Genomic DNA, 27788 nt, shown 5'->3' with positions numbered 1-27788 from the left:
CGCTTACTCACTTTCCAGCTGCAACTTCCCTGTTTTATTCAATACCCCCCTGAGATCCAGCAGTCCATTTTTGTCCTCTGTGGAGAACATCATGTTCTTTGCTCCTATCTCTCATACTATTGAAGCCACCATATTAAGCCTTGTAGTTCCTTAAAGAGGACAGTCAGGGCTTAAAGATGATATCACATGAGTACGTGCTTTCTACTATGCCAATTAAATAGGGACTATTCCTAATGCCTTCTGGCAAATTCACAAACATTGTCATCGGTAGGGGACAACTTTTGCTTTACATATTGGGGCATGCTGGTGGACCTGTGTGCTGAATGTCTGTACATCATCATGGTTACCTGGGTATATTATATTACCTGCCGGCTACAGTAAATTACACAGGGACATTTTAAGGATCTTTCCCAATGCCCCCCCCATCCCCATCAGCTGGAGTGACACAGAGCTGCCTGACCACCAGCGCTCCCTTCAAGGGCTGCATCTCTAACGTCCGTCTCAGTAAGGGCGCCCAAGTCCGAAAGCTGGACTTCAGCAAGGCCTTCATTCTCCGTGGGATTATCCCGTATTCCTGTCCTGGAGCGCCAGCATCACCCCTGCAGTGAAGATATCAAAGCAGGAAAAGGCCCCCAAAAATGTATGTCTTCTTAAACCTCGTGTCCTTTATATACAGTTTATTTGTTCATAAACACATGAAATGATAAAAACCGAGTTTGGCAGAAAATATATCTTTTGAGGGAAAAGATTCACTGAAGGTAATATTAGTGCCAAAACTACATTGTAATACATCAACAAACAAACATAAATGGTACAATTAGGTATGGAGGAGAAAAATTAAATTAAAAATAAACATAAAATCTTCTTCCGGAGTCTGCATTTTCTTTGTACATTTCTATGAGTCACCTTTAATCATCCTCAGCCTTCTTCCTCTCTCCCATGAGGTAAGGAAAATATACACCTGTCAATCAAAGTATTGGATCGCTGGGTGTGATGTCAGTGGCCAGCCATATACTAACCAGAGACAGATTACGAAATTAAATTACTCATGCTGTTATTCATATCCTTCATCTTAGGCAACAGTGTCTGCTCTACATTTATGCAATAAGCAAAGCGGAGGCTTGTGGGCCCCTGTCAATTATTTACTTAAATTGTGACTGTGGGTAAAATCCCTGATCCCATGTGTGCTGCAGCTGCTTATAAACATGGAAAGCAGCTCCTTTGTCCACATCGAGTGTCTCAGTGTTGCACATCCGTACTAAAAAAAGTGAAAGATGTCAGGAAATAACAGCCATGTTCCAAAATTCACATCGGTCAAGGTCAAAGTCTCTTGTCATCATGTCAATAATGCAGATTATGGAGGTGCATCAGGAAAGAGGACAAGGCAAAATCTGAACTGGCCAGTGTCGTTAACATGGAAATGAGGTTAATAATATACTTCATAAAAGTCATGCCAAGAGAAACACAAATTTTCTTTCCTGTGGTAAACAGTAATCAATCAAAATAGGAACATGATACAGAACAATGGAGAACAGACATTCAGTGTTTCTGTATACATGCATATAAGTGTTTGACAGGAAGTGGATCTTTCCTTTGACATGGAGACAGGAAGTGGATCTTTCCTTTGACATGGAGACAGGAAGTGGACCTTTCCTCATTTAACAGCAGTATGTTTCGAAACCCAGTGCCATACATTCAGCATTTTTGGGCGCAGAAGCACTGACGGGTGGGAAATGCGCCATTGCTGTGGAGTTTCTGGTAAATGCTACCCAACACCCCAGTACCATCCTTCACATGCGGGGGGCTGCCTGTCACTGCAGAGTCCTTATTGGATGTGACTTTCGTCGCTATCAGAGCCACCATCGGCGGGGCGCTGACCATCGGGCCTTCAGTCAGAGACACCTCTGCCTGCAAGGGAGAAACTCACTAGGTTTCCGGGCCTCGGAGCATAAGCAGCTCCAGCTGCCAACGTCGGACATATCCTGCCAGGTTCACTTAAACCAGGCCTGGTAAACACGTTCGGGGAAACCTCAAGACTTCATAGTGTTTATGCATCAGATTGCACGAAAGGTGGGATAAATTAATCATATAAATATTTTTATATACACGAATTACAGTCCAGCTACATTTCCATTGGCAAAAAGTTACCAGACCTGTAACGTCTTTACAGAAGTGCCCTTCTTGTGAGACATATAGCTGAAATTTCACAAGCTGAGCATTCTGGCAGATGGCTTGTGTTTTTCTGGCAAACATTTTTTAAGTTCATTATCAAAATGCTTTGAATTTATCTCAAGTTTATCCTGCACTTGAGTCCATGAGACAATTCCTGTAGAAATACAGTGGTCTGCAGGTGAGGGGCTTCTCAGCAGTTTTTTCCCCAATAGCTGCAGCTCATCTTTCAGCTCCAGGCTGTCGTGTCCAAGGTGCAGCTCACTCGCCTTGCTTCTGCGTACCACCAATAGAAACCTAAGTCACCCTGACTTGTAGTCTCGAGAATGTCCAGCAGAGGGCAAAACAGGGCCTTTTTCCCGCATTGCATCTGGTTAAGCCTGTTATTTCCTGCAGCAACACGCTGTCACGCTGTCCGAGGCTTTAATATCCACTCGCAGTTGGGATTCACATGATGCAAGTCGAGGAGATACGTCTCAGGATCCAAGCAGCGCTCACCTGGAAAAAATGATAAAACACACAGCCTGGGAATGGATGACAAAGTGCTAATCAGTTGCAGCGCTAACGAATCGATTCGTGAAGCATCAAAAGCAAAAATGCTTATTAATTTCATACCTATATTTCCTCCGACTTCAAACAAATAGGCTCTATGTCTCCGACTGGTGCTTCGCGAACCTCTGCTGGAGAGAAGATGAAGGAAATTTCAGGAGAGAAGCTGAGGGCTGACATGGCGACATCTGGGAGCAGGAGGGCCTGGTGACGAGGACACCGGCAGCCCCTCTCCTGACCTGGTTTCAGAGTGAAAGCGGGCGACGATGTCCCTCGCCTTCGTCTCGCTGTCCAGCAGTATTGCCATGGAAACCTTCGCGTGCTGGGGCGCGTGTACCCGAATCACCCCATCCCGAAAGTCGGTGAGCTGTGGACATAAGCCAGAGTAATTCTTCCGTGTTTTGGGCCGTGACTTCAAATGCACGTCCATTCAGGATCGCACACTAGCCTTCTGGTGTTGAACACTATCAAGTTATGTGTGGGCGGGACTAAAGGCATTTAGAAATCCGCCAGTTCCATACTTCGCTTCTGTCTCCTTTGTTACGCTCTGGCTGCCTTCTCCTGAGAAGCTTCTTCTTGTACTTCTCAGAGGCCATGGTCTTCCTGTTCATAGAAGCTTCATTCATCTGTCTTACATGACCAATTAAAAAGCAGGGGACCTGGGAAGAGAAAACCACCGATTTTAAAGATTTTTTCTTTTTTTTTTTGGTTTAAAAGAATATTCAGAAAAAATGGATTTGCGGTTCTCTGTGTCACGTTACTTTGGAGATTTGTTTCGATCTGAGGGGACAGCTTACCGTCCAGAGGAGGTCCTGGTGCATAATGAGGAGTCGCACCAAGTAGGCCTCCCCAGCCGCCCTCTGGATCTCCTCCGGCCTGCCAGTCTTCCCCCGGGAGATGAAGAGGTTGGGTGCCACGATCATGGAGACGTTCCACAGGCTCATGCGGTTCCTCTCCTCATGTGCCACCACCTTCCTCAGAAACTCCAGTAAAGCCTTAGGAAACAGAAACAGGATCGACCTTCATCTCCACTCCAACACCACCAGGCTGCCAACAGTATTTTCCCGATGGATGAGAGAGCAGGAGCAATATTATGAAGTAAATCATGTGAGAGCAACCTCATCTAAAGTTATGGTAAAACCAAATAACACGTTTAAACACACGTGACACAAGCATAACCACAACTATAGGAAAGCTATATAAAATGGAGGCAAGAAGACTAACAGGTGTAATTCCTCAATTAGACAGTCAAGTCAACAGAGTGCTAAAAGCAAACTTCAAGCATAATCATGAACTAGTGGTTATAAGGGATAAATGTAGCTAAACAGCAGATCAACAGAATGATGAATACAGATTAGCAGTGGATCACCAGATGTCTACACAACATTTTGATTCTAAAGCCCTTAATATACCGTTGATATTTCTGTCCTAGATGCCAGTGATATTAATGGAATGGTAATTATAAATGTCGCCTTCTTTCCATGAAGCATTTCTTTATACAGCTCTGCATCTGTGACACCAATTCTGACACCAAGCCATGAGTGACAACCAATTACTTTGTGTTTCTATAAAGAGGCCCGGCACAGAGACTGCTGCAGTTACCGCTGAATAATACGTCTAACGAGGGGAAAACGCATTGTCATCTTTCCAGATTTTCACAATGTGGGAGATTTGCTGGTCAGACTTGTTTTTCCAACCTCCTGAAGCTCGTTCATTTTCAGATAATCTATGCTGCATGTTTAAATGCTTTAACTAAGAGTAGAAGATTCGGGTTCTTGGGCTTTTCCCGGAACTTAAACGTACAGTAAGACCTCGGACATTCCGAGGTTAGGTTCCAGAACCTGTCGCGAATGAGGAGGATTCGCGGATGTTTGGTAGAGTCACTAAAAATGGTAATATGTGCTTATTTCTATAGTTTATAGTTTTAAACATGACCCCAGTCATGCTCCCAAAACACTATAATTTCATTTAAGAGTTAGCGTAATACATTACCTTTAAAAAAAAACAAATGTTTGATGTAAATATAGAGTACAGTATCGCCTAACGGACATTTGCCACACTAGCACATTTACAGTACAGTATACTAATGTTACCCCAACTATTTCATAGAACACGGCATTGGCTGCCATTTTATTTTGCATTCACAGTAAAGTAAATTGAGTAAACGAATGGGACTGTAAAACGAAGTTATTAACCGATTAACCGAAGTCATATACGTACCAAGGTACAATTCAATAAAATACGTAAAGGAAACGTGTGCATGTAATTTTCACGGATCTGTGAATTCGCAAATCACGAAGCGGCAATGCACGAGGGCTGATTGTATTCCACAGCCAAGGTAAGATCCTCCAGGAATTCAGAGTGTGATAAATATTCGCTGTCAGTTGACAACAGGGACCGGAGATGCTGGACTGCGAGACCCGCCAGTTTAGCAGAATGATACCTTCAAGGTGTCTCGGTGGGGTTCGGGCAGCAGCAGGATGAGGAGGTGTAGGGCTTGGATTTGATGCCTCGGCGATGAGATACCTGACAACCAGAGCGACAGGCCGATAGTCCAGTCAATGTTACATTCAGCACACATCAATGGGCTTTTAGAAGATTACCTGGGCTTTTATGAACCTAACAAGACTGGCGGTTAAGAGGAAGAAGAGGCATACAGGACCATAGGGTGGAGCATTTCACAGGACCACAGAACCAGGACTCACTCAGCACGGAGGTGAAGGTCGGCAGGTACCGCTGGGTGAGCAGGGGGCATGGAAGCTCCCGGATGAATGTCTTGAGCAGGCCCGCGGCATCGTTTTGGCGCACCTGCTCCCAGTCAAAGCGATCCTCGTAGAAACTGGCCTCCAGCTCTTGCCTCAGGTGCTGCCAACGGTCAAATGGGAGGAGTGAGTTACCGTGGCGATCCACTATGGACAGAAACCACCACAAAAACCGAATACGCTGCTTTGTAGCCTGCCGCTGCGTTTCAGTGTTAGCCTGGCAAGGCTAACCGGACCCAAGGCATGCAGCTAAGGCTAATGCTGAGAAATGGTGTCACGTTGTGACACTTGACACCTAGGCTAAATTAGAGCAGTGCTCAGCCAGCAATCGTGAAATTATCTGTCTGTACTTGTAATATAAAGTATGAAGTGAGAATAGACTTCATCTGATCTTGTAAACTCTTTTATATGGGGGGTTTGAACACATTAACACATTATGGAATCGGGAGAAGGGTTTTGCGGAACTCGCATGCGTCAGAATGCCGAGATCTGCGGAGTCTCCGTTTTCGGGTTAGTCAGCTGCCACCGTCACGCCCAGTCTTACCTTTACCCTAGAAACAGACCCTGGGATTCTCAAGATGCCCTCTGTCTGCAGTCCGGTCTGCTCCAGTTTGGACAGCAGCTGTGCAAAGGCATCACATTCACAATGCTGCATGCAAAATACACAAACAAGTTCAACTTGTTCTCTTACCATTTTCACCACACAGCACAACGTAATGCCAGTACCAGTAGCATGCTACGGAATATTTGCAAATCTAATTACTGACCTTGTTTTCGTTCATTGTGTTGTACAGAAACACTACATGCTTCCTAAGAGAAACACTATTATTTAAAATAGGCCGCTCTTAAAATAATTTGAAATTTACTGAGATCTAATGGCATCGTGAAAAAACGGACTGAAGCAGCCCCAAACCTTTGAAAAGCCTACAAATATTGGCAATATAGTTTTGTATTATTCTTACTGGTATCCCAGAGATTAGAGCTCAGTGAGTTAGTATAAATTACAGCTTCAGCCCTGCAGACACCTCAAGGACAGGTTTCCTGCATCCTGATAGCACTGAGACTCCAAGTCCCTCATTCAGATGCAGAGACAAAACAAGGCCGCAGTCCTTCCCGGCTCCCTGACTCCACCCACTCGTCTCTTTCTGAAAGGCAAGTTGTGCGGCCTTTATCGTTTACCTCGACACCACCTGCTGGCCCAGCAGCGACAGGAAGCGTGAATCTCAGTCACTTCCTCTCTGCTCCCTTTACCAGCGACCAATTTCAATCTGACCTAGAAAAGATTTCTTGGCTCTGCTCCCATTTTGGGCAAATCATGAAGGGCACGAATCTGCCAAGGTCGGGAGGGCCCTCTCGCCAAGCAGCTGTGAGCTCTCGTCTGACATGTTCCCCTTAAAGGCCTTTTGGGGCTTTCTTCCACAAACCACGTACGGTGTCAAAGGGATACTTCCAGGGCAAAATGTTCGGCCGCCACAGAGGCTGCAGAAACACTTAACATTTGATCCCACCCATTTTAGCTAACATTAACCATGGGAACGGTTATTTGTTGATACAATGTATGTTTTTGCTGTATTTATATTTTATTGTACCGGTCAAAAGTATGGACACACCTACCAAAAATCATTTGTTTTTTAACAAGATAACCTTCAGTTTGCTTACGGTCGTTATGAAATAAGTATTATCTTGTGAACAAGGAAAGAGATGGAGCACTTAGGGAGGTGAGCCGACCCTCACAATCCCCCGATGTAACTCAATGGAGCTGGTTTGGAATGAGCTTAAATCGAAGGGTAAGAGTAAGGCAGCTCATTCATGCCCAGAACTTGAAGAAACTCCTTCAGGACTGTTGGAGAAATATTCCAGGTGGCAATGCTGGAAGCAAAATCTGAAAAATGTTTGAGATGTTGAACACTTCTCTTGGTCATTACAATATTCGATGCATTAATTGTTTGCCTCATCACAAGCCGAATAACATACAGCACTGTAGCTAAAACAGAGACAAATGCATCAAAAGCAGGTGTGTCCAGACTTTCAACTGATACTAAATTTGACAAAAAGCTCTCCAGTAAAGCCAGAATAATAAAACCATAAGTAGGTAAGCAGAGATGCATGCATGTCTGCTTAGTACTGAATTACCATGATTGCCATCAAACCCCATGCAGCCCTATCCAGGAAATGTTCATATTATACCAAGGAATGTCTTATTTGGCCAGACAGTATCTGGATGTACTGACACACATCACGACCCCGAGGATGAAAGTACTCATCCCTCTTGTTTCACCTATCTGCCAAAACCAACAGCAATCACTTCTGGACAATGTCCAAGGTTGCTAGAGTCTGTGTGGGGGGAGGGTGGTAGCTAGTATCTGTAGGTTTCAGCCTTTCTGGGAGACAGGAATACCATGAATCACAAGTCTCCTCCAGGAAGGACGAGATTAGCTGTCATGAAGTCTGACGAACTGACCTATGACGTGAGGGTACACTGACACAGCGAGGGCCAACCCTCTGAAAGACCTGAAAATACCCGCCCAACCACAGGGCCCAACAACATCGCCGGATGCCCCCGCGTACAGCTGAATCACAGCATCGAATCACTCAGAATGGCAAATATTCTGAGATCATACATTCCAGGAAAAAATAACCACAAACACACAAACAAGCTCAAACTCAGAGCCACTTTTGGGAAATGTTGTTCTTAATGGAATTTGACAACAACATGCTGCAGGCAGTGTGTCCTTTAGAGGGAAATTTACTTTTTAAACTTAAACTGTCTTACCTTTCTGAAAACAAGTGGAACCCTGGAACCGGATAAAATCTTTCGGTCATTTTCCAGTAGTGCTACTAGGGAAACTCCAAAAATTCCACTTTCTGCGGAGACACAGGTAAGAGCGGTAAGTTCTCAAACACCGATGGTGGAGACAGAGCAGCCCGACGCAAGAGAAGGGGAAGGAAAAAAGATTTGTGGCCCAACCTCGACCGGTCTTGTGGGGAATCAACGTGCGGTTCTGCTTCAGCTCGATGCCCAGGCAGTCGTAGAAGGTCGTGAGCTCGATCAAAGCGATGCAGCCGATTTTCCTCATGTCCTCCGATGACAGGTCCTGCACGCCCGTCAGGCCCAGCTTAGGTCTGGGGGGCTGAAATTTCTTCAGCGCAGACAGAGATATAAGAGAAGCGTTTAAATGCGGCCATTTCTGAAACACTACAGAGTGGATCGTCTGAAGGAGGCTGCGTTGGTTTTGTCGGGACGACTGAAACGGGCTCGGAGGAGGGGACGCACCAGCATCTCTCCGCTGACACTCCTGAGTGGCCGGCACTCCCTGCACTCCCCGTCTCTCTTATGCGGGGCAGCCGCTTCAGAGTATGGCTGCTCGAACGAAAGGGTCTCCGTTCTCTGCTGGGTGATAGACGCCCGGCCTTCCCCTGTGACGCAAGACGGATGAAAGGAAGTATCAGGATCAGAATCCCACTTTATTCACCATGCACAAATAGCACATGCCAGTGGTTTTAACTGTGGTACGTCTTTGCGATTTCAACATCGTCAAGGCAAAAACAAGCAAAACGACACCAAGACGAAAACAGAAAATGTACTATTAATAAATAAACAAAGAAAATATAGGGACTTCGATAAGCATGAGACAAGATGTGGGATATGTGTAAATAAAATATATAAAAATATATTATACATGAAATCAGAGCCAGCAGGAGTATAAAATACAGCGGTTGACTAAGCATGGACAGGATCCCCTCCCACAAAATTAGACCTTCAAAGAAATGCAAATAATTCTTGTGGGGTGGGGGGAGCAATGAAATCGAAGGGAACAGACCTTGGGCATTTGGTTGGGGAGGAAGTTTATACATATTACCCTGATCATGCAAGGTAGACAATTACAGAACTGTAAGCAGCATCACAGAAAGCTGTCATTGAAATCTCAAGCTTTAACCCTATTGCTGTCATATACCGTATTAAAAATTGCGGAAACACGTAGTATTTTTCGCATTACGCTTTAAAAATTACTACAAGAATACTGGCAGTGATGCTCATAAACAATCATAGAATGTTTACAAATATCTTACATTGGACGAATAAATAAGTAACTGGAGTAACTGGGGTAAGTTCTGCAATCTCTAAAAACTTGATGAGTTTCCACAATTTTGGCCACTAGTGTGTGTTTCTTTTTACTGTTTATTATTGGCTGTATTGCTGCCGTCTTCAATATGGGTGCCTGTGTAAGAGGTGATGACCGAGAATACTTTTCCCTCCCCTGTGGGAGAGGTGGTCAGACCGGGAGACTCACCACCTCGGACGGGCATCCAAGCAGGAAGCTTGGGCGGGACTTGGGGCTTAGGGGGGGGCAACTCGGCAACCTCAGGGTCGTTTCCAGGCTGCAAAGAGCAAACAATGCATAGAGGTTTCAGATTAAAGGGAGGCGCAGTGGATCAGTGCGTGCCTCTTTAATTACAAACCTCATGGTATAAAGTAATCTTTTTTGTGAATGGAAATTACTTAATAAATTCATGCGCAACCTTGCCATCAGGAACGGAACCCGCATAATGAGAAGCTTAATAAGAATGAACGCAGAGCTGAGCTCCCAATATTGAATCATTAACGTAAAGAGTGAGGCATCTCTTATAGTCTCCAGAGCGTAATCATGGGGCGGCCCGGATATTGTAAGAGGGATATTTTTAACCTTGCGGTGAGTAAAGGCAGTTTTATTTTGATTTTAGTGTGTAGGACAAAGTTCACAGGCATCTTACAGTAGGGTGGGGCGAAGTCAGGTGACCAGCTCATTCACATACTGCAGTGTCAGTGCCAATAAATGAGTCTTAGCTTCCCTCTCTGCCTGATGACACGACCAGCTCAGCTGACTAACACCCTGCCCATTCACCGCTCAGGAATCCAGCACCGAAACGGAGATGGCTGGCTCCACCATATTCCATCTTCCCAGCCCATTGCCACATGATACCATACGAGATGTCAGCTCTGTATGGGATTGAAAATCCATGCACCCAGGGTGTGGAGTACCGCAGGGCTGGTCCTCAAGGGCCAGATTTGAACGTGGGGGGGGGGGGGGTGTTACACTAAGACTGAGGGTTCTCCCTGGGAACATAAGGCAGAGGCACCGAGGACATGATGCCACCCAGTCGAGGGGTAAGATATAAAAACACTTCAAAGAGGATCAGTTTGGAGCCTCCAAAACCAGTTTGGCCAGTTGGTTTATTGGACAGTAGAATGAAGCTGACACAGCGAGCATGCGTCTGAGGTGAGAGGGGGTCACTGAGAGGCCTGCAGAAATGCCCGCCAGTCCATGGCTCTTCCACGGAACTTTATCTCAGTTACACACATGACGTCGCCCCGCTTCTTAAGAAGCGCTTTACCTCTCTCACCCAGAAACTCGACAGCCGCTTCTCTTCCTCATCCATCTCCCTGTAAAATTCATCAGCACGGCCCGTGAAGCGAATCCCCTCGTGAAGGTGCGAAACGCCGCTTTCGAATAGGCCGGTGTGACTCTCCCGCAACATTCATCTCGCATCATCTCACCCGCAAGCGATCACACTTCCTGAGGACAGAACCTCGCGGAAACTTCCGCACATGCAAAGACTGTATCTCGGCTTAAGGGTACGCCGGGTGTCATTAATTTCAGTTCTTCGGTCGAGTGGGCTGGCGCGGTGATGTCACCTGGTGTCACGGGCACTGCAGAGGGGCGTGGCAGCCACATTTATTAACTGATAACAGGACTGGAGGAAACTGACACACAAGCAGCATCACACACTGCGGGCAGGAAGCAGCTGATAGGATGGATGTGCGCTTTGCGTAAAATAACCCAGCACCCTCGTAATATTTGCTTTCCCCCTCAACAGTCTCAAAGCCCATCAGCCATCTAGCTAATTTAGCCGGCCTTCTAAGCTGCGATAGGTAATTTGGCAGTAAATGCTGGAGGGCTGTAAACAATGGCTCATAGCTTGACTAAGTAATCATTACCTTAGGCAAGACAATGCGTTTTCCATGCTTGCGTACCGAGGTGATTTCCCATTAAAGGGCAAACAGCAGCCCACAGAGGCATTCTAGCGTAACTTTTATAACTGGGACTTTGACCTGCATGATAATACTTGCTCTTTAATGCCCACTATGTGTGACCTTTTACAGCTGCATTACTACATCTCTTACTGAATAATCAATTTGCCTTTATGCTCTTTATATTAATATAGCTATGGCAAAAGACATCTGAGGGTCTCATAGGACGACCGCCTTCCGCGCAGCCTGGGGTGATGGAGGGGGAGGGACTTAACAGTCATTTACTGGAACGGCGGCGAGATTGAGTACTTTTATTATCCAGCTTGTCGTTATATTAGATGTCACGCGATACCCAAAGTGCTCCCCATTTCAGGATGTTAGGTTAGGAATGCGTCACTGGTTTAGTCACTCTTTTTAGTGGGGGGGGTGCATGACTCCCAGTGAATGTCCAGCAGGCAGCCTGGGATGTCGTCACCACACACCGCATGACATCACACCCGTGACATCACGCCCGTGACATCACGGCCATGACATTCCCCTGTCAGCGACGAAGGTCTGGTCTTATTGGACACGGCCCTAACAAGGCAAGCCCCCCGAAGCCCTGGCTGTCATTCCCGAGCTCGTCACCATGCCCCCGGCCTCCAGTGGACCCTTACTCCTTCACCATGAAGGTGACCTCGGAGCTTTCACTAAAACCTGCAGCGCAGAACTATGTAAAGGAGTAACAGATGGGGAGGCCAGGGGGCTGAGGAGATTGCATCATTGTCACCTAATCGAGCATCGTCGAGCATCACTGAGCATCGTCGAGCATCGGCGAGCATCACTGAGCATCGGCGAGCATCACTATCTCATGCCAAACCATGTTGCCGTTCTGCCATGTGCTCAGACGGGATCAGATGTTTCCATCCACTGCGTACAGCTAAATATCTCGCTAAATGACACCAAACGATACCAAAGAACGCGAATGTGTTATTAATATAAATATTCAAGCAAGAGAACAAACATGACCATAGTGCTGAACGCAGTTAGCCGAAACCATCCCTGTTTGAAAGTCACAAAGTGGATGTCCAGCTGTGCCGAGTGCCTCCATCGATTTATCAAAGTCTTTATCTGCACACTCCCAGGCACAATAGACAAACTGAAATGAAAGAGTCGTTGTATTTCATGCAATTACGTAATTCATTCTCTTACCTCTCCTTAGATCAGTGGTGTTTAACTGGCTCAGCCTGAAGACCTACATTATGACAGTCATTGGGGAGGCTCAAAATGGCAAAGGTATCTTTTTAAAAAAAATAAAAAATATCACACACTTGGTGACCCACTGAGAATGATTCTGCGATCCACCAGCTGAGAAACACCACCTTAAATCGTACGATACGCAAAAACCCAGATGAGATGACATCACTGAATTCCATCCATCCGGCCACCCATCCCGCGGCAGCTCATCCGATATAAGATCATCGGGGGGCCGAGAGCCGATCCCAGTAGGGGGAATGCTTTGGACAGGATGCCAGTCCATCACAGGACTCGTACACAAGCTCAAACCACGGATGATTTAGAGATGCCTCCTTATTTAAATCAATTCAATTTATTTGTAAATACTGTAGCACTCCGAGGCGCTTGGTATGGGTGCATTGGGATAATCCGTCTATGGAAGCATGGTTATGGTTGCGGCTCCGCCCAGCCCACTTACCATGCCCGGAAACACGTCTCGCACGTGCCGCACACACTGCCTGTTGCGGTTGCGCAAAGTCTGCGTGTAGTTGTCCATGCGCTTCCTGACGAGGGCCGCCTGCGAGCGCGTCAGCGTGGACAGCAGCGCCTCCGCAGGCACTTGGGGGTCCCCGGGCGTGTCGGACACCAGTGTGGACAGCCCAGCGTCCTTCAGCCACGCCTCCTCCATCTCAGCCTCTGAAAGACAGCCGAAAGAGAGGACCCTCCCATCACCCACGGCATAGGTGTCCGTGAAAAAGCCTGTTCTAAAATTCTAATTTAAATCACAGTCACAGTTCACTGTTCACTGGTACAGCTTACCAACATGTCAGTCATCACAGGCTCATGCATTTCATAGTAGCACAGAGTATTTTATAGTTTTTCCCTTTATGGTTGGTACTTGGCTTTGGATAACAGCCTGAGCTAAATATAAGTAGCAGCGGTTTGTACAGGGGAGGGGCCACTGGGGCAGTGCCCCCAGCTGAAAGCTGATTGGCCCCTGTAGTGCCCTGTCCCCTGTCACTCATTAATTCAAATTATATTATTAGTTAATAATAAGGTTGGTCCCTCTGTAGTGAGTAACTGAAGGTATGACTGACTTGCCCACCCCAGGCGTGGCCCCCCCAGGCTTGTTTCCCCTGCTGATACCCCACGCACGTACCATCCATGCTCCGCCTCTCCAATGGTGACACATTCCCTCGCTGACTTCCCTCCTCCTCGATGCTCTTCCTCTCGCTCCAGTAGTCCTCCATCGAGCAGCACTCCACAGGAGGCAGGGCTTCCTGTGAGGAGGTGGAGCACCTCCGAGGGGACGCATGTGTCGCCTCCTCAGAAGTCATCCTCTCTGTACCCAGGCAGCACACCTTCCTGGGGGGCACAGCAGTACCGGGTCAGGGGGCCGGCCCTCACCAGAACATTCAGGAAATTTCTGGACAATGTGTTTGTTTCTGTGCCCTCAACCAGGGCAGTAAGAACATGGACACGACAGAGGAGCTTCGGCACCAGGGTGAAGATACAGGGATATAAAATGGACGTCACATTTGGGCCCACGCGTTTGCGTCTATCGCAGTTGGGCAGCAATCAGAAGAAAGTTTCATATCATTGGTAACTGACGTCAAGTGAAGTTAAGTCAGATGACTTCAGCCCTGCCCAGAACCTCCACGACCCTCCACATCTTGCACAAACCCTTTACTAGATACAAAAGTCCTACTGGAGCTTCTGTGTTGTGTGGTTTCCAAGCACGTAATCCCTCGACACGGCGAGCAGTTACCGAGCCGCGCTCCTGCTAATCTCCCCCTTGCCGGAGCTTTTATCGGGCCGATGAAGGAGCATTTAGATCTACGACGGTAAACGAAAAAAAGAAAACACAAAAGAAAAACTCTAGCCTGTGTTTCTGACGAACCGCGACTTAGCCGTCAAAGCGCTTTCTGAAAACAACTCCAGAGAAAGCGGCCGTGAGATGAAAGAGGGATTCTCGGAGTTCTCGCCTTCAAACAAAGGTGCTCACACATAGAATTACCGCAGAATAAAGGGTCCAAGCCTCAGGCCAGAGATCTCATTGTGCAAACCAATGGATCCTGCAGAGAACAACTGTGATCCCACTTCAAAGTGACATCAATAATCCATTAATCCACATTCCTGCACAGTGACTAATATCTCTCTATGCAACAGAAATCTGACATCTATATTTGTGGGAGCCTGGATGATATTTAAAAAGTGCTCCATTGTAATTAAAAATAATTGCAGATATATTTACTTATACTTCATACAAAACATCAGATCCATGCTTTTTCCTGCCACTTATCCTCAGAGTTTGTGAGTGATTCCGCTACTTGTATAATTAAACAGAGATTGTGAATCTCTAATCTGTTAAGGATCTTGCTCAAGGGCCCAAAGGGGAAAAAAGTCACTCTGGGATTTGAACCAGCAACCTACTGATTAGAGGCATAAGAGAGCCACACACCACACCCATACAGAGAATCATACCCCACACACACTTTGAGACCATGTCATGCCTGAGAATTATTAAATTTGCCTTTTCGTGATATAAGCAGCCCCTTCCCCCGCATGTGACAACTGCAATTCATCCGCTTATCCTACTGGGTCGCGGGGGGTCCGGAGCCTATCCCGCAAGCAATGGGCACAAGGCAGGGAACAACCCAGGACGGGAGGCCAGCCCATCGCAGGGCACACTCACACACCATGCTGTCCACAACTGCAGTTCGTCCTTTGAATATCATGTCCTGGCTTGTAGGTCATTTAGCTGACAGCGTTGAAGGGACCCTCGTAAAGCAAGCGGGATGCCCTGTGTTTTTGGACAGCTGATCGTCACAGGAGAGCGGGAAGTTGCTGGCACTTTACAGCATGGGGTCTACAGGCCACTCCGCCCATGTCCATTTGGACTGAACCCAGTAGATACCATCAGCAGCTTTCAATTTTTTAATGGGATCTCTAACAGGAGGTGAGGAACAGCCGAGTCCTACAGCATTACCTCCCACCCCTCTTCATGCAGAGACTCCATGCTGGCCGACTACCAAGTCACCCAGAAGAGCAACTACAAACTTCCAATTTTAACCTAAAATCAACGTAAAATCAAAGAAAAAAAAAAGTTAAGTTTATTGTCAGTGTTCTTCATAAACCTGTTAAAATGTCAAATCAATTCAGAACTGCCCAACATCAGACTGTAATTCTGCATCGGTGTCGACCAGCCACTGAAGGCCAGTGTCTTTTGCTCCAGAAGAAAACTCCATTAAACTGAACAGTTGTGCTTTCTTTGCATAACCCTCTATCACCACCGGGAAGCATCTCTGCTTGTGTTTTTACTGGCCATGTCAGAAGATTGAAAAACACTCATTCACTGGTAGTTGGATCTAGCAGTTGTGTTCCTGATTAACACAAACCAGAAAATGAGATTAAATATTTGTATTACAGTAAACAATATACAGTACGTGTTGATTATACTGAATTTCTATCAAACTACCCTTTAAATTCTGATTAAAGGGGAGCTCTCCCGCTTGCTTATTTCGCTATGAACACCCCCCCTCTCGAATCTAACCCACGGCTATAAAAAGCAGAGATCACTGGTTCCAGAAGGATGCATCAATCTTTTTCTGTCTTCAGCCCTTAATTTATGTGTTTTTCTCTTTCGCTTCTCATCCTGCTTCCCAGCATCAGGACCGGCTGCCGACACGGGTGACCGGTATACAGTGCAGCGGCCATTAAGCAAACAAACTCTGCCTTACGAGAAAGATAGGAGGACAAATCAAAAACGAAAGAGACGTCTCCACATGCTGATCCAGCCAGAATGGAAACGTCACGGCGCACACGTTAGGGCAGTGCTATTACGACGGCGCACACGTTAGGGCAGTGCTATTTATGACGGCGCACACGTTAGGGCAGTGCTATTTATGACGGCGGCACTGTTGCATTCTAGCACATTCCTGTTCCATTCAAGATAACCCTAAGGAGGAAGTCTCTCGACTGTCACGAGGGTTGGCACACTTCCTCGAACTCACTCTCCCTGAGAACTGGTTCGGAAATGGAGAACTCTGAGGGACAGTTGTGGAAGGACAGGCCCGTCCAGTTTGACGCATTGGGCAGATGAATCCACCACTGGCGGGACACTGACTACCAACACACTTTTGCACCCAGCTTTCCGTCTGGCATTATGCTGCCAGTGCTTCCCCTGACTTTTAAAGAAGGAGACAAGTCAGCTGACTGAACCCATGCAGCTGATTAAACATCTGCTTGTCTTAAAGATGCCCTCATGGTTCATGGACTGAACTCTGTTAAGACATGCAAGAATACTAACTCATATTCGAGTCTAATGCATCGGGAAGATTTAATCAGATTATTCTTTCAGTTCATTCATGCATCCTCCAGCCACTTATCCAGTGCATGATCTCGTGGGAGCGCACTGTAGCCTGTCTCAAGCAGGTCTCAAGCTGGAGTCTGCGTTTGGGCCTTTGCCATGCATATAGGACAGAGTTCAAAGACAAGGGGAGTAATGCCGCTTTTCCACTGCCACCGAGAACCGAGCCGTTCCCGGGCCGTACCTGCATTGACATGTCCCTGCTTACCAGCAGGGTCAAAACGCGGGACTAAACTTAGCTGGCTGAGTCCACGCCATCTGATTGGTCGAATTGCAGGGAGATACCGGTGATATGCATGGAATATAATTCATTTTATACACATTTTGCGTTGTTGTATTGACGCATTCCCAGTTCTCAGAAATTTCAGAACTTGAAAATTTCCAGCCATCTCGTTAAAGTACTGTAGAACAGCTGAGCGGAATAAATTTGCAATGCAAATGTACTTGAATGCTACTTCCACTGGTGTTTCATGGTAAAGTAAGACAGCGCACTTGCTAGCAGAAATTAGCACATACTGTAGTAAATCATGATGTACAACATGTGAACAGTAAACAAGCATCTCTTCAAGTTGACATCATCGTTGCCCTCCAAACCCAGCAACATGTTTATCCAGCTGACCCTCCTGCGCTGGGAAACCGAAGAAAGCTGAAACCAAGCTGGAACTAGTCTGTCTTTGTGGTATGTTTCGGGTATGACTCCAGTTCCTGTATGGCACTGGAAAAGCACCGTAAGGTGTACGGCATTCACAGGCACAACTTAGCAACACACTCAGACTGCGACCTAACACCACAATCACAGCATGACCTAAACACCACAATCACAGCATGACCTAAACACCAAAATCACAGCATGACCTAAACACCAAAATCACAGCATGACCTAAACACCAAAATCACAGCATGACCTAAACAAACACCAAAATCACAGCATGACCTAAACAAACACCAAAATCACAGCATGACCTAAACAAACACCAAAATCACAGCATGACCTAAACACCAAAATCACAGCAGGACACTACAACACGCTGACAACTCACGTTAAAGTCACAGTGTGGGGACAGCAGACCCTGGGTGGCATATGGTACAGTCATTTGCGCAAAAACAATATGCAAACAAAAAATAAAGCTAAAAGCTCTATACAGAGTGTTTATTTTACAGCAGCACTTGGCAGGAAAAGGTATCCCCTGAGGAACCAAATATGAAGCGTACAAATAGAATTAAGAAAACTGAAGAGTATAACTTGACGAACATTAAAAAACAACTAATTTGAATAATTTGGTAAGCAAAGTTAATTAATGTCATAAGCCAAAAGAAGATCAAGGAGTTACCCTTCACCCGGGATTCCAGCGATGCCAAGTGAGACAACTCAGACGGTACCCAGATGCTCCCTCTACTCCTCACATTGTCAGCCTGGCGTGAGAACCAGAGCGAGGTTCCACATCGCCTCTGACAGAGCCAGGACCTTTCCCGAAACTGGGCATCCTGCCCTGTTGTACAAATCCACCAGCCCGTAGGCTCTGAGGCTCAGATCTCCTTTTTGTTCACTTCCTCCCTCACTTTCTACACTCCTCCCATTTTTATTCGTTCCCTCCTTCTCCATTCCTTGAGCAAAACTACGCACCATTTCTAACACTCCAAGAAATCTTACTGCTGCTGGATTAGCTAATTAAATATCCATCATATTAATAAATAAGTGACGGTTATACATTTGTTGATATTAGAAGGAAGGAAGTAACATGGCGGGGATTCAAATTCTGTTCTAGAAGATCTGGAATTTTTCATTAAAAACGTATAACCAGCATAAGTCACATGTTGCAGTAAAATCATAATACATGTGAGGATTCTGAAATGTAAGGGGTTTACCCTCAGGGACTGACTATTCTCACCCTGGGGGGCACAGGGGCCAGCACAGCACTGCTGAGGTGGGGGCCTGAATCCCACCTCAGCTGTATGCATTTGAGTTTGGCATGTTCTAGTTACACTAATTGTTGTCTCCAAAAGGCGTGTAGTGGGATCCCATCCAGAGATGTGCTTCAGGCCTCCTCAAGACCCTAATCACAAGGAGGTGATTGGCTGGTGCATGAATGGAAGTGTGAAGCTTGAGGACTGTGCAACAGTAAGATAAAAATCCATGAAGCAAAGTTCACAACCCAAGGGATGGGAAATAAATCCAACACTATGTCTGTTTTTGCTCCATACCAGGCAGAGAACAGACAGGGGATTCCAAAGAATCCTTAGTGAAAATCCACCGTAAAACCCAGGAATTAGCAGTGGCCTAAAAATGCAAAATACTAAGCCACAGCTACACCAAAAAAGGTTGTTATATAACAAAGCATTAACCCCCTGTATCTGATTAGTCGATTGAAGTAATGGGTCTTCTAGTACAAGCCTTTTACTGTGACAAGAGTGTTTAATCCAAAAACATTAGGAGGCCATTTCTAGCATTCCAAACATTTCCTAGCAACAAACCTAACAATGTAGGAACAGGTTCCACAGCTGGGAAAACGTCGACTCGAAACTAAAGACAGAATGCGGTGGAAGCCTTCCGAATTTAGCACAAATTCCGATTATATTTACAGGACAGACGCATCACGCACCGTGGTGATTTACGTTGGTGTTTATTCTGACAAATGGTTAAGAATGTTCCGGTGTAGTTTTTTATGCACCAGAAGTATTTGTGCAGAGAAAGAGAGAGAGAGTGAGCAAGTGGGCAACAGAGAGAGAGAGCGAGAGAGAGAGCGAGAGAGAGAGCGAGAGAGAGAGCGAGAGAGAGAGCCCCTGGCGTTGATGTGCCAAATCAAGCCCCGTCTTGCCCTCAAATGGGAGACGGCTAACAGCAGACAGGAAATCCTCATTCCCACTTGGGAATTCCGGCAATCCTAGCATAGTGCCCCGTCAGCACATCAGGCCACTGTGGGACCATCCTTGGACAAATGGACCCGAGAGCAAACTGAAAGGTTAGCGGCATCTGGATTTTACCTCCAGAGGGCTCAGACAGGCCGGAGACCGTTGGCCGGCATCCAAATTCTCATTCTACACGACTGCACCCACACTTTCCTTTGGTATTTTTCCAAAGAAAAAAAAAAACAATACTCCTTAATGTAGCTGGCACCAAAAAAAAACTTTCAAATTAATAGTCCTGCATGTAACATAAAAATGGCAGCCAAGGTGACTTCACCTTCTCAAAATCAAGGAGATCCTCATGGGCAGCCGTTCCAACACAAACCATTTATTAAACCACTTACCGTCTTCAGGCCTAAAACTTGGCATGTGAATAGACATGAAAGGCTACTGTGCCGTTTCTCTTGCATCCTAAAGACAGGAGGTGATGCGTTTCTTGTACTTGTGTTTGCCCTCAACATCCTGCTGCAGCTCCTCATGTCAAACACTCCTAACCGCATTTGTTCAGAAACGTAACACCAGTACAAGGGTTTCCCGTCTGCCATCAGCGCCATGCTGAAGGATCTCAAAAAGCCTGATTCCAATGTGAGACCCACAGAAGCTGCCACACTGGTATAAGGGACAGTAATAAACTGAGCGCTACGGCTTCTATAGTTTTGAGGTGGACAACTGTTCAATGAGGGATTAAACGTCCATTGGTAACTGATTTATTAGTCATAGTCCAGAGAGAAAATAATATTGCCTGGATTTTCCCCTCTAATAATAATCTGTTAACTGGAATGTAGCCCAAAATAGCTTGCCTGCAACACATTAATTCCTGTCCCAGTAATGACTTTTAATTAATCTGCTGACATCTAACTGCACGCTAGCGGACTGAAGGGAAACGCCAAGCAGTCACAGCCCTCTGTAGGCCTGGCTGGCTTTAAGTCTCTCTCTTCCACATCTTAAATTAAATCACTTTAATTGTCACATCACTTGACACTTGGGAAGTACAGGTGAATGAAACCCTTGCGTGCAAGCTCCCAACAGCAGTAACGAAGCATTGCAAATAAAAACTATAGAGTAAAATGGGAAGTGTACCCAAAGCATGGTAATATACACCATTGTAATAAATAGTGTACAAATTAAAACTAATAAACACAATGAACAACCATATGAATAATAATGTTTTTTGTAGAATATGGATGGTAGAATGGGATCAGAGTTCAGCTTTCTGATGGTTCCACTTCCCCCGGGGTTTCTGTAGGGGAAACCTCACATACTTTGTAGAAAATTTCTCCACCAACAGCTTATGCAAGTCAGTCACATCTCCGCTCCATCTCACCAGAGCTGTCCTGACGACAGATTAAGTTTGCCACTGAGTATGTAGTTCGGGCATATGTTTCAAGTAGGAGAATACTTATCTATACCAGGAACATCTTTGGAAATACAGATACTTAGGACAGAGAAATGAGTTCCTCCCCGAGGAATGGAATCACTCGGTCCTTATATCCCATCAGAGGATCACAGGATTTCAACCCGCTGGTAAACAGGATTTTCATCTCTGATGATAAGAAATGCAAGTGAAACCACAAGGGGACAAACGGAATGAAAGGTTCGCTCCACAGGCCTGTCCCTTCATACAAATATATCATGAGCACCTTGGTGGCCATTTGAGAGTCAGTTGGCTCGTTAGAACTTCAGATTTCTTTAATAGCCGTCCGGTATGATCGATAATCTACTGTTGTTAAGCCATTTGGAGAATGGCAGTAATCGAAAAAGCTTCCAACGAAAAAGTAAATGAGTGGAATAAGGGTTTTCTGCTTATCGATCAAGAAAAACACCCCAGTGCCAGCCAGATTAACCATTTTCTGCATCAATGGTTCAATAATCTGTTCGGTAGCACGCTGTAAGGGTTGTTTGTTTACAAAAACAGGGCCTATTGTGAGAGAGGATGGACAAGCCCATTAAGCTAAATGGAGCTGAGTAATGAGGACAGAGGAGGCTTTTAGCAGTTACGCATCTCAATGAGGTCATTTTAGGCCCCCAGGCTAGCATCTCCAGGAAACAGCAAGTCATGGACGATAAATGAGAAATAGGTTAGCATTAGCAAGTCATGGACAAACACGTTAGCATTAGCATGTTATGGGCAATAAATGGGGAGCAGGTTAGCATTAGCATGTTTTTCCCCCGTTTTTGAGTGATATTACACATCACCAGTCTTAAATGAGAAACGTAATGTTATTAGCATGGTGCCAGGGAGGAATCCCAAAAGCAGAGAAGTAAAATTTAAGGTTTATCAAGAGTTTGCATTGAAGATGTAACACAATTAAGCTCCAAAAAGATCCACCCGTCCACCCACAAAAATCACTTATCTGAATAAGTTCTTATCCCATCAGAGAGGTAATACAATTAGGCAACTCATTAGGAATCAATAATTCATTAAGGGTCCTTTTCATAAAAAGCACTTTCCTGGTTAGCAGCATTTTCAGACCAGTTGCCGTCGGCCAGGTGCATAAATTTAGTGCTAATTTTATAAACCCGAGTTACTTTACTGTCAGTCCATATCGCCTCCTCACTTTGTGTCGCTCCATCTCCAGCCATAACATGTCAGGAAGCAGCTCACCTTGCCACACTGAAAGTCACTGTGATATCAGCTTCTTAAGTGCATACAAGGACATAGGAGTGTTTGACATTAAATGGAAATGTTTTCTTTTTTTTGGGAGGGGGGGGTGAATGAGGCCAAATTAAACATTGGGGGGTATGTGTCCCCCCCCCCCAATTTTTATGTCCCTAATTGCACCATTCCATCAGCTGTTTTATCATTTATCTCATTTATATTCCATTATATTCTGGTTTTCAGGATTCCACTTCTGTTCTGTGTACTTTGTAATATCTCTGCACTACGTTTACTCAGCTGCACTGTGTCTGCTTGTGTCTTATTATGCACTAAATGTTCGCTGTTCTATGCTCCTTCTGCACAAGAAATTCCCTCTGGGATCAATAAAGTTCATCTGACGGAATCTAATCAGTGGCTTAAAGCATTTCTGGGGGAAATATTCAGGTATAAGCTGGCAAGGTAAACAAACCCTCGTTAAAGTGAGTAAAAACGGCCGGATCGCCAGGTGTGGGTAAGGACATTCTCCGCATCACATTGATCCATCATGACAGCCAATCTACACAGTATGGCACCCCCAGAGCCCCCAGTCCCCTGAGCGCCACCTGCAGGAACTTCAGGAACAAGCGTCAGAAAACCAAGACAACAACAGTCACACCTCCCTGGCGGAAATCCACCTGGAATGTTGACGGGCGGCATTGTTGGATACGAGACAAGGAAGTCACCCAAGATGCTCCTTCACTGACGTAATCGCCACATTTAGCTCTGCCGATTGACTGCTTCATTGCAGGAATGCAGCTTGGACTACATCATCACCACCATTACTGGCTTTCAGTCTTGTCAGAGTGATTTAAAGACTTAAATATGTGTAAACAAGCGTATAATCCAATTAACATAGAGTGTCAGTCTGCATAGGATATACACTGTTAACTCCAGGTAGCCTATGAACTTCCCCCACCAAGACGTTCTCAGCTGGTGAGACTTTTTGTTAAGTTGTTAAGGTTCATGTTTCTTCCACATGCTCAACTCTTTTTGCATGTTTCTGTTTTGCTACAGCTTCACTCTGGTTCCGTTTCGATCCAGCTGCCGGTTTCCAGAGCACCTAACCATCATTGCCAGACACCAACATTTGCACATTCTTCAATTGCACTACTCTGCACGTTTGTACTACACTGTACAAATGCACAAAATCAAACATAGTTTTATATTGTCGATGTTATACATTTACTTGCTGTATTTGAATTTATGTGTAGGATTCCCCATTTCAAACACACTGTGTACCTGTATAAGGATGTGTTGACAATGAAAAACTCTTCAGTGTTGAGTCTTGAAATCGCCGTTTCCGAGTCCTGCTATCGGATGTGCTGATGCGTCCTGCAGCCGACAGTAACAAAGCTGCATCTCGTCGCTGCCGATCTCTGAGAGCCGTGGAGACGGTAGACGTCGCCAAGTTCATCTGACGGCACCTGTCACCACCAGAGTTTGGCCACAGCTTACATATGGGCTGGCTTCTCTTCCTGACGTCCACAGCTAGATCACTATAAAGAAACAAGTCCTCTGACCTGATGATCCAGCTGATCGGGTTAACAAAAATCCCCAGCATTGCTCTATACGAGTCTAACACAGCTAGGGGGCGCTGTGTGGCTCAGCCTGTTAGGACGCTGTGTGCCTGTGATTGGAAGGTCTCACACAGGCCTGCAGTTAGGTGACTAATGGTGGTTACGTCCATTTGTGTGTGCCTTGCGGCAGGTGTTCCCAGCCTTTGTCCCTGTGGTGGCTGCGAGAGGCTCCCATAACCCTCTGCAGGATACACAGTTAGAAGATCAACTGCATTCAGTACACTAACCTAGATTCCTCCATTTACACTTCCATTTATGGGTGAGCCGATGAGTTATTGTAAACAAAGCTGCATATCAGTGAATTAACAAAAGCATTCCGTAAGCACGATCTTTAAATAGTAAAACAGCTACAATAAGAACCAGTTCTAGCTGTTAATACCTGAATTGTTAAAGCCCTCTACAATGACCATTGACATCTAACAATAAGTGTGAATTTTCAAACATATCAACCATGTACTATCAACATACTGGACTATGGCTCCTACTGTGCCTCACACATTACATAACATCCTTCCGGTTGAGTGTTTGAGTGATGCCAATCTTCTGGACCATAATTTCACTGTGAGTCAGGCATCACACCGTGTTCCTGTGCCAAGATATACATGAGAGCTCAATGTACAAGAGCTACATTCCACCTTATCTAACATTATATAATAATCTATGACCTAATGTTTCCATGTTCAAGTGCGATCGCTTATCAGCTACACATTTTTATGTATTATCTATCTATCGAAAGGGAATGTCCATTCGGCTTAGCAAAGTAATTTTACCAAATGGCACATGTGGCCAAAAATTCCTCGAACATGTTTCACTAGCCGCAAGATGCAATGCTAGAGGGCGAAACCCAGGCGTACGAGCAAAATGACATGTGGTCTCGGAGCGCGCGACACACGCGCCTGGCAAACATACCTCACCGGAGATGCCGACCGTAAACATCCATCCTGCGGGCTCCTCACACATAGAGATTTCGGTTTTTAAAGTAATACGTAACAGATCAGAAGCAGGAATTAGAGGTTACAAAACAGGAAACTACATTCTCATGGTAAAAGCGTCACATGTGCTTGGACACACACGCGCGCCATTATCTCGAAGCCGATGCAAAAGAAAATTTGGTTTGCAAACTCAAAGCCAGTTTGACACTTCCTATTACCCAGTTCCACAGCTAAGTGCTGAAGCAGTCAGTGCATTGTCACGTTATCAGAGAAGAACTCTTTTACTGACAAATGTGAAAGAGTGTAGAATTCAACACAAAACTCAAGGGGCATGTTCTCTGTAATTATAACCATGAGCCATCGATTATAAACAGTAATATTAATCTGTCAGAAAGAGGCAATTTTATACCACTGCATATGATATAAAACTTCAAATACAAGGGAATATGTAGACATATTTCTGACAATACTGCACTATACTTTAGTCTTGGCTATTAATAAAACCGTAAAGGCAGTAATTATTTTAACCGATGACAATATCACAGTGTTTTAATAATTGCCCAAGATCAATCAGCCTCGCAAAAAATACCCATAAGCCCCTAAATCCTTCTTTATCAGCCATTGCAGAATGACTCAGTCTGTTCTTGTGATCTTGAGTAGACATGCGAAATGAAATATGAGACGAGGTGCAAGCTGTGTTTACACAGTATAGTGCACAGAGATTTTATAGTTTGTTCCAAATGTGTTTAAGATAGCTACTACTTTCTCGCTAGTTTTCTGTAAATAAGTGCACACAAGAGTCATCGCGGTAAACAAAGAAACCCAGAGCCGTAGTGCTCTATAATTTGAACTGATACCAAAAAGACACAAATAATCCCTCAGGTACTTTTTAAAGGCAATACCCTGTATAAAAATGTCACGATTAATTTACTGATTTTCCATTGTTGTTAAAACTGATTTTTAATTAACTGGTGACCTGGAGCCTGTATCAGGCAGCATTGGGTACGAGGCAGAACGCGCCCTGGAGGGGGTGCCGGGGTATCTTAGGGCACATGCACACACTCATACTATGGGCAATTTAAGATGACAATTTACTTAACTGCACGTCTTTGGACTGTTGTAGAACATCAGAGTCGCTGGAAAATAATAATAATAATAATAATAATAATAATAAAAGTACACATTGATACCGGATGCCCTGTTTCCTTTTAACACTCTTTGTAATAAAGGAAAAGATCTGCCGATAGCTTTCTAGCCAGATTTTACCCGCCCTCACATGATCTTTTCCTGTGCTTGTGTCCCCAGCTGCTGAGTGACCCTTGACTGAACGCACTCCTACGTGACACAGGAGACAACTGTCTAAACAATACAATTGAGAAAAAGGAGGGCAGATTGGCCTGCTTACATACCACGGATAACCTACACGTGAGTCGCTTTGTTAGAGGAGCCAAACACGATTCTGTTCATAATAGATAGAAATACCTGGGCTGAGCAAAGGAAAGTGCGGCGCGTTATGGTTTGGACGGGAATCAAAGGATCGATGACGAGTCACGTGACGCAAACGCATCGCAGCCAAGGCTGTAACTTTGGATGGGCAAGAGGAGAGAGTAGGGATTACAATCAAAGTGAGTACAGTGAGCAGATCATGATTTCACTACATGCAGTGCATCTAAATTAATGCACAGTTCATCTAAGCAGTATTTTAACCTGGTGCAATAGATCTGGCTAACTTTTACACCCCGATAATGACATGACTCAGCCAACTGAACTGCAAACTTGCTGATGCTACTACCCCCCTCCGAGCAGCTGCAGTAAAGTGTCCCATTGCATTCATTGCGAGGCTTTTTAAAAGCCCCGGAGACAGCTGGTTGAATGTGAGGCATATATCTGTGCGAGGAAAAACAAGTCTGTGGAGATTTATTTTCGTATGCCTGTCCGTTCTGGCTTAACATAGGTATTCATGACGGTTCTGCCGTTGGCTTCATGAAAGGTATACGTATGAACCCCTTAACAGTCACCAGATGTTAAAATCCGCACTCCGGTTTACCTGCAAGCAGAAACTTTATTCCGATGCAGAGTAACTGTACTGCGCTGTCAAAATCCTTACCGATCAAGTTTTTCAGTGCCGATCGTCACTAAAAACACCCCGAAACTCGCTTTTCATAGCCACAGAACCCAAACAACAGGTGCGGGATCAAATAAATCAATTATTTATTTGCTTAAACAGTGAAGGTTAACCACCCGATCGACTCTGAAACAAAACATTACGGGGAAATAAACAAGCATTTAAATACCCCACTCACTTGTTAATAGGTGAGTGTCCGTGGGACACAGGAGAGGAGAAAGTGTCGTCTGCCAAGTATATCCTAGAGGGGCCATATGAGAGGTACGACTTCAGAATGACGCTTCCCGAGTCTTTCAGCTCCATGCTGAGACACGCATCACCTTCCAGCAGCCGCCGGATCGGAGCGAAGGTCTTCATCCACTTACTCGGTTCCCCTCTTTCATAAATACATGCAGCGAGGCTTTTGCCAGCTTTGTGCCCCGCTGCACCGCAACCCGATACTGCCTCCATCGCCCAGCCGAGCCATTTCAGCTTCTCATTTGCATCGCCAGCCCTCGGCGTAGCGCTGGACACGCCTGCCTTTACTCAGCTCAGATAC

At 45.4% G+C, this 27788-nt stretch overlaps 2 protein-coding genes across 10 annotated transcripts in view; one reads left to right on the top strand and one right to left on the bottom strand.

Moving 5' to 3' along the window:
- Positions 1-865, top strand: part of LOC125744370 (laminin subunit alpha-1-like) — a 55893-nt gene extending 55028 nt beyond the window's left edge. For all 3 annotated transcript variants that reach the window (XM_049016102.1, XM_049016093.1, XM_049016113.1), the window contains one exon: positions 436-865. In XM_049016102.1, the coding sequence (XP_048872059.1) occupies positions 436-608 (173 nt within the window). In that variant the 3' untranslated portion in view covers positions 609-865. The remainder of the gene's footprint in view (positions 1-435) is intronic.
- LOC125744434 (rho GTPase-activating protein 18-like) lies at positions 765-27788 on the bottom strand. Of its 7 annotated transcripts, none has more exons than XR_007398372.1 (16): positions 27429-27784; positions 13865-14070; positions 13184-13401; positions 9773-9860; positions 8755-8897; positions 8449-8620; positions 8254-8345; positions 6025-6102; positions 5424-5583; positions 5162-5244; positions 3516-3713; positions 3240-3377; positions 2958-3085; positions 2785-2849; positions 1649-2667; positions 765-1617 (listed from the first exon to the last, which is right to left on the bottom strand). XR_007398372.1 is itself a non-coding variant. In XM_049016283.1 (16 exons), exons 3-16 carry the CDS (start codon positions 14040-14042, stop codon positions 2576-2578), a joined length of 1833 nt encoding a protein of 610 aa, XP_048872240.1. In that variant the 5' UTR covers positions 14043-14070; positions 23856-24112; positions 27429-27782; the 3' UTR covers positions 765-2575. The 7 variants fall into 7 exon arrangements, 6 of the variants coding, with proteins under 6 accessions (XP_048872240.1, XP_048872227.1, XP_048872221.1 ...); XM_049016283.1 differs by adding an exon at positions 23856-24112 and having other exon boundaries at positions 765-2667; positions 27429-27782; XM_049016270.1 differs by having other exon boundaries at positions 765-2693; positions 2785-2846; positions 27429-27788.

The sequence above is a fragment of the Brienomyrus brachyistius genome, chromosome 1 (assembly GCF_023856365.1).
Source record: "Brienomyrus brachyistius isolate T26 chromosome 1, BBRACH_0.4, whole genome shotgun sequence".
Lineage (NCBI taxonomy): Eukaryota > Metazoa > Chordata > Actinopteri > Osteoglossiformes > Mormyridae > Brienomyrus > Brienomyrus brachyistius.
Note: the sequence above shows the minus strand (reverse complement) of the source record. Positions and strands in the feature narration are given on the sequence as shown.